The 7,326-nt window shown below is 48.9% G+C and overlaps 1 protein-coding gene across 1 annotated transcript in view; it reads right to left on the bottom strand.

Annotated features, from left to right (window-relative positions):
* Window positions 1–5,352, bottom strand: part of LOC105307001 (keratin, type II cytoskeletal 75) — a 15,475-nt gene extending 10,123 nt beyond the window's left edge. Inside the window, exons 1-6 of the mRNA XM_023524548.1 lie at window positions 4,867–5,352; window positions 3,881–4,095; window positions 2,952–3,012; window positions 2,502–2,597; window positions 2,198–2,362; window positions 181–306 (exon numbers count right to left, since the gene is read on the bottom strand). Coding sequence (XP_023380316.1) covers window positions 181–306; window positions 2,198–2,362; window positions 2,502–2,597; window positions 2,952–3,012; window positions 3,881–4,095; window positions 4,867–5,352 — 1,149 coding nt within the window. The remainder of the gene's footprint in view (window positions 1–180; window positions 307–2,197; window positions 2,363–2,501; window positions 2,598–2,951; window positions 3,013–3,880; window positions 4,096–4,866) is intronic.
* Between the last annotated feature and the right edge of the window lie 1,974 nt (window positions 5,353–7,326).

Here is a 7,326-nt window from a genome sequence, read left to right as displayed (position 1 = left end):
TTGTTCTGCGTCGGCGATGGCCGATTGCAGGCTAGCGTACTGAGAAGGAAAGAGAAAGCCATGAGCCTTACTGGTAGCCCTAGAGGTATGGTGCTTCTTGGATTGGAGTCCTGTGAGCATGGCTGAATGACCCGGAAGACATGCGTGTGTGGGGAGCTCTTGGCCCTGCCAGAATTTTACCTGCTTCTTGATGCTGTCGATCTCAGCTCTCAGCCTCTGGATCATCCGGTTCATCTCAGAGATCTCTTGTTTGGTGTTTCGGAGATCATCGCCATGTCTGCCTGCCGAAACCTGTAGCTCCTCGTACTGAGAGAGCCAGAGCAGAGTCAGTCACCTTGTCAAAAGCCTGGGCTGTTCACTTTCTATGTGCACAGCCTGCCCTCAGTGCCACAGCAGGCCCATCCATTCACTGGTTATTTACACATTCTCTTGTTTATTTATTCAGGTGATATTTCTTGAGCACATCTACTTGCCAGGCACATGCTATGCTCTGGGAATATCACAAAGAACATAATCAAACCCCCTGCTTACAGTTTATTGGGGAGATAGACATTAATCAAATCAGCATATTATCAAATCTATAGTTCCAAACTGAAATAAGTGCCCCTTAGGAAATGAACAGGGTCCTGCAAGAGTGTAATAAAGAAATCTGACCTATCAGGGGGTGGGAGGTGGAGTGGTAGTCAGAGAGTTCCTTCCAGAGATGGAGATGCTCGAGCTGAGCTCTGAAGGATGGGAAGGAGTGACCTAAGTGACTGGCTGGGAAAAGAACATTATTCCAAACAGGGGAAACAGCCTGTATAAGGACCCTGGGGTAGGAAGGAACACAGAGAACCCTAGGAGTGAGAAATGACTTCTTGGTCATTGTCCTTGGAGAGTTCTTGGTCACTGGACATGCATCTGATTGTGACCATGAATTTTGGTAGTCACACAGACAGACTCCAGTGCTGGGGAAATGGGAAGGGGATGCAGGGAAATGGTGTCGGATAGAGCCGAGGCTGTAGAGGGCTCAGTTCTGAAGACTCTGTAATGGAATCCTCTATCTCATGGTGCACAACTAGGACACCTTCATTTAGGGGAAATAGATGCACCCTGTCTCCCCGAGCAGACTGGAGTGAAATCCACATCTTTCTCAATGGAAGGAGGGACCCTGTGACGATTTGTCAGGTTTTGAAAGTGCTGAATAGCTCAGCTCCTGTGTTTCTAGATACACATGGTCAAAGGGAACAGCACCTCTACTAGCAAAAGGAATTGTTCACTATAAATTTTAACCACTTCACCTGGGATTAAGTGCTTCCCACCTCCACTCATCATCAAGGGGCTGCCTCGGCACTATGCACCCCTCCCTGTCAGCTGACTCCCTCTTCTTTCCCACCACGTTGCAGACTTAGGGACTAAGAAAGTGCGCAGAGCAAGCAAGGGATCGAAGCCAGCTCGTAGGTGAGCAGCTGCCCCTGAAAAGCGTCTGGATTTGGCAGGAAGCTCATCTCGTGGGTTGAACTATTCAGCCTACTACACCCCTTCAAAGCCAAACCTTCTGACCATCTGTACCTTTGGACAGCAGCTCTCTGTGGTGTCCCAACCTCCCTCTTCCCTATACAAATTCTCTTGCTCAACAAAGTGCTTGCTCATTTCGCATTCCAGCCCCGCAGGACTGCTTGCTCAGCCTTAAACACCTCTCACTTCCTTGGCAATCTTTCGGTCTTCGCTGCTTCCAAAATGGGCTGAAAATTCATTTTTATTAAGATTATCTATTTCCCTCCCAAGATTGTCCATTCACTCCATGGCCTCCCAGATCTTGGGTTCTGTTTATTTATTTACAACTCTGTAACCCTGCTTGGCATGTAGTCAGAGCTCCGTAAACATGTAGTGAATAAATAAGCCCTTTAGAAACAGCTTTATGACTGTCCCCTTATTGTTTCAGAGTTTCACTCAGCCTCCAACCAGATCATAAGAGATGTGGGAACGGTGGATGTCCTGAGCAGCCAACATCACCAGACCACCTATTAGGGTGTTTGGTTGGGTTTCAACACACATTTTAAGCTAAGTTTTTATAGCACCAGAGATGCTTCTGCCAAGTTGAAGGAAGCGGAAATGCTCGTGTTTCCTGAGGCTTGTGGCTAATAGTTAAATGATGATTTGGAGCATCAGAGAACACGAGCTTTGGACCCTATCAGAGCTGTGCCCACACACTCACCTTCGTCTGGTACCAGGACTCGGCCTCAGCCCGGCTGCGATTGGCAATATCCTCATACTGTGCTTTGACCTCAGCGATGATGCTGTCCAGGTCCAGACTGCGGTTGTTATCCATGGACAGCACCACGGATGTGTCACTGACCTGGGTCTGCATCTGGGACAGCTCCTGCAGAGCCAATAAACTCAGTGTCACCAAGGCATAAAAAGAAGGGCTCTGAAATCATGCGGTTGACCACCCATCCACATCTGGAAGCCCTCATTTGGCATTCCTGACAGGAGGGATAAAAATATTTGCAGTCTCTTACTTCCTCATAGAGCATCCGTAAGAAGTTGATTTCGTCAGTCAGACAGCTGACCTTGGCCTCCAGTTCCACCTTGTTCATGTAGGAGGCATCCACATCCTGGAACAACAGCAAAGGATACTCTTCTGAGACCCCAGCCCCAGGTGGTGAGTCTGAAAAAAAGCTGGACAGACTCCTCCCTGGCCCTTCTAGGTTGAATTTTAGCAAACTCTGCATCTAGGGTTTGGGGTTGGGAGCAGGTGATTACTGAAAACTGGCTGCTTGAGTTCCCTGGGCTAACAGAAACCCAGGCAGAGGAAGTGGGGCCATAAATACAGAGGGAGCATTTTGGCGTGAGCTCTCCCGATGTTCTTAAGGTTGACGTGACATTTCTTGGGTGGGGTAGGGGTCAGGTCACCGCACACATCATGATTCAGTTTTGAATTTTCTCTTTTGAGAGACATTTCCACCCACCTTCTTCAGGGCCACAAACTCATTCTCAGCAGCAGTGCGTTTGTTAATTTCATCCTCATACCTGTGAGCAGAGGAGAGGGGGCGTATTGTTGAGCAAGGTTTCAACTGAGCTCTTCCCAGGCCAAGGAGGACGGTACTGATGTGGCAAGGGTTAAGAGACCTCAAATCATTTCTAGCTCTTCTGCTGACCTGTGTGTGACTTTGGGTGATTCATTTAACCTCTATTTCTCCCTCTATAAAAGGGAGAATAATTTCTTCTGAGAGAGGTTTTTATCCTTCTTTCTTGCACAAGTTTACTCTTTAAAAAATCGTTTTTGCCTCAAGTGTTTGCTGTAAACTTCGTTCAGGACACTGTTCCTGGCAAATTCTGATATATTTTCACTGAACCTCAGGGCAGCTGTTTGAGCAGTGTGCTTTAGTAAGTATGTATATCTTTAACTCAGAAACCAAGGTTAAGGCAGCTAAATGGTCAGTGAGGACCATTGTACTGGATATCCCCTTTCACTGGATATCTTGCCTACTGCGGTCCGGGTGATGGCCAGTCAAATTTTGTCTTCCTGAGGAGGACCAGATTGCCTGTCTATACTCTAGTGTGCATTCTGGAACTGCGAGCCCATGTCCAACGGAGTTAAATAATATGCTGACCATGAAATGACATGCTTTCCAGAGTAGCAACGTTTTGTTAGGTGATGCAGGTATCCCGTTATGGTAGTGTAGACAGATAAGAATAAGCTCCTTGTTAATAGTGATGCATGAGATGAGGGTCCCTCTGTTACCCCCCACCATGCTGTCTTCATCTTATAGGATAATGACTTCAAGTTTCAAATGTTCTGGCTGACATTAGCATTTGCTCCTTTGCACCGCTCTGGTCCTCATGAAAAAGAGCCCTGGGATGATTGCATGTGACCAGGAGCCCACCTCCCACTTACTTGACTTTGAAATCTTCTACGACGTCCTGCATGTTCCTCAGCTCAGCATCCAGCCTGCCACTCTCAGTGGTGACGTTGTCCAGCTGCCGGCGGAGGTCATTGAGGTAAGCGTCAAAGAAGGGCTCCAGGTTCTGCCTCACAGTCTTGGAGCCCTGCTCCTGAAGGAGGCTCCACTTGGTCTCTAGGACCTTGTTTTGCTGCTCCAGGAACCGCACCTGGAAGGGAGAAGAAGAGAATGAAATTTTGAGAAACTGAGAAGACTTGAGAAATTAATGGGAACCAGACACTCCAACTAATAAGGGAAGGAAGAAAAATCTAACTCTCACCTGTCACTATATAATTGACACTCATCTGTCAACTACATAATTGATGACTCCAAGTCAAAATGAGAAAGCCCTTGAAGCTACCCTGAAGTTGTCTGGGGCTTCCATAGAACTAGTGTAGTGAGCTTGGAGGCCTCTACGAGTTGATAGTCTCAACACCTGCTCTGGGTTAGGTTAGTTTGCTGAGTGGAAACTCCTCCTATAGAGCAGCGGTCTCCAACCTCTTTGGCACCAGGGACTGGTGCTCCTGTGCGAATCTAATGCCTGATGATCTGAAGTGGAGCTGAGGTAGTGATGCTAGCACTGAGGAGGGGCCGTAATACTGATGAAGCTTTGTTCCTGCTGCGTGGCCCAGTTCCTAACCAGTATTGATTGGTCCATGGCCTGGGAGTTGGGGATCCCTGCTGTAGAGAACAACTTATCGTTCCCTGGCGTTGACTGAACCAGTCCACATGGCTCCAAGGAGGACAGGAGAAATTTCCACAAGGTCCCCTTGAGCAAGCTGGCCCCACTTGCAAATGCCTCAGCCCCCTGGGAAGTACCTGCTGAGCCAATGTGCTTTCACAGGGAGGCTGTTGCATTACTGCTCCCACTCTGGGCCGGGGCCTCTCCAAGAGGTCTTGCCACCCCAATCCAATGGAGCAGATGCAGCTCCCGGCTCACCTTGTCGATGAAGGAGGCGAACTTGTTGTTGAGGGTCTTGATCTGCTCCCGTTCCTCTTTCCGAACTCGCTGGATGGTAGGGTCAATTTGTAGGTTGAGGGGAGTCAGGAGACTCTGGTTGACGGTGACCTCTTGGATGCCTCCAGCGGGGCAGACAGGGAAACTAGGGCCAAAGCCTCCACCAACTCCGCCCCCATAGCCAGATCCACTGCTGACCCCAAACCCACTGCTCGCCCTGCCACTTTGGAAATTGCTGCCACACCCACTGATGGAGACCCTCTTGGTCCCTGCCAGGTTGTAGAGGCTGCGGCTCCCAAAGCTGGTCCCAGGCCCGCTGATCCTTCCCAGCCGCCCACTGCCTCCCGTGGAACGGGTCATGGAAACGGAGCTGAAGCGGGAGCGCCCGGAGGCTGGAGTGGTGGCCGAGGTGGTGCTGAAGCCTCTGCGGCTGCCAGTCTGAAAGGTGATGGTGGACTGCCTGGACATAGTGGCTGAGAAAGGTGGGCAAGAAGAGCTCCCGATGTGGGTGCGTGTGAAGGGGGATAAAGAAGAAAAGGCATCTGGGGAGCCCCAGGCCCCTTGGCTTTTATGGGCCTCCGGGAGGGGTGGGCCAGTGCTGATGGAGGCCTCTGACGGCATCACCTAGGCATTCGCCAACCCTGAGCTCACATTCAGGAAATGGTGTAGGTTCCCTCTGGTTGGTTCCCCGGCGCCCCTCCCCCATGTGGAAACTCCTTTCCAGTTGCAACTTGATCAACAGACAAATGAGAAGCATGTTAATTACTTTCAGTCATGTCCTAATGATGCATCTCATAATGGACTCAAAAAACACTGCCTCATTTCTGAACCGCTCTCTTAGGCCTGGGATCGACTCCCTCCTGTCCAAACATCTTGTGTCATTACAAGTGACTGCAATTCGCTGTTTCCTGTTCCTTCCTATTCCTTAGCTGTTTCTCATTCTTGAGCATTTCTCAGCTATTGTTGCTCAGTTCTCCTCCCACCAAGCCACCCCTCCAGATAGTGAAAACCCTGCTGTACCCATCTTCCTCAGGAATCCACCCAGTTTTGATTGCTTCTTTATTTTACTTCTAAGCTTTCATCTCCATTGTGTAGGTCGCACATGATTTTCTGGAACACGAGCGGACACGTGCACACGTATGTCCTTTCCACTGGTATGCAAGGTGACTCTCAAGACCAGACCTTCTGTCCACTGAGGAGAGAAACTGTGAGAGTGGAGAGACGGCTTTGAATCCCAGCCCTGCCAAGGTACTTGTGAGACCTTGAGCCAGTCATGAAACGTCTGAGACTCAGTTTGAGTGTCTGTAAAATGGGGTTTGTAATGAGCATTCCTGTGTGAAAATGACTTTTGCAATGCCTCAGCCATGTTAAATGCTGAGTAAATGTTTGTTAGATATTTTCTTCTGAACTATCAGGTGAGTAAGAATGAAGTACCGGCGGTGTGTCCATTCTGTGGCAAGTTCAAAAGAAGCATAATGCATCTTTAACAATGGACTCGTGGTCTTATTGGGAAGACAACACTGAAGCCCATTAGGTAATTGATGAAAAGGTGGTAGACACTAAAACACTGTCTCCCAGCTCTATTTGAGGTTGCCTCATTCCTGAAGTCTCCCAGACTGGCTGCTTTTGTTGCGGTCCGGGGTCTCCACCCTTTAATCTTTGGTCAAAAGAGCTCCTGTGGTTACACTGAGTAGAGGATTTTTTCTTTTTTTCCCTGTTAGTCTTGTTGACTGTGCCCTACTTCCCCCATCAGTCTCAAACTGAGAACGGGTTTTCAAAGCTCCTCGTCCCCCTTTTATCTGCATCTCATCTCCCTGTCTCTACTGCGGGGGAATCAGATGGAGAAATTGTGAAATACTTTGATCTTACCGACTTCTTGCTTCTTGCAGTGGTTTTGAAGGATGGCAGAGTGAGAGAGGAACTGAAACGTATTTAGTCTCCCTTTTGTGGATGAGGAAACTAAGTCCCTGAATCGTAAATTAAGCAGATTGACATTGCCTAGCTAGTGAAAAGCAGAGCCAAATCCCATGGTCTCTCCACACAGGTGTCCTTTCAGATGCACACGGTTAACCAATGGGGTGGCAGACGCTCCCTTGCCTGGAATGGCAGCTTGGCGCTTGGAGTGGCGGTTCTCTGTTGTTTGAGCTATTTCCTCCTTGGGGCAGAGGCCAGGGGTGGGCCTCTCCTCCATTGAGAGATTGTTTGGGAGTCTCAGTTTCCACAGGGAACCTGTGAATCATAGCTTTTGTTGATATAAGCCAAGAGAAGAACAAGAATTCTCTCACCTGGTGGCCAGTGAGTCCAGGTCCTAACTGGGGTGGTGCATGCGTCTAGGGTGGAAAGAATATTGTCTTTGTTTTCTATACTCCTTGCATGATAATCTTTCTCTCAGAAGAAGGGACACTTGTTTCCTGAGCCATACTGACTAAACCCTTCAGAGCT

This window comes from Pteropus vampyrus, unplaced genomic scaffold, assembly GCF_000151845.1.
Source record: "Pteropus vampyrus isolate Shadow unplaced genomic scaffold, Pvam_2.0 Scaffold471, whole genome shotgun sequence".
NCBI classification, from domain to species: Eukaryota; Metazoa; Chordata; class Mammalia; order Chiroptera; family Pteropodidae; genus Pteropus; species Pteropus vampyrus.
Note: the sequence above shows the minus strand (reverse complement) of the source record. Positions and strands in the feature narration are given on the sequence as shown.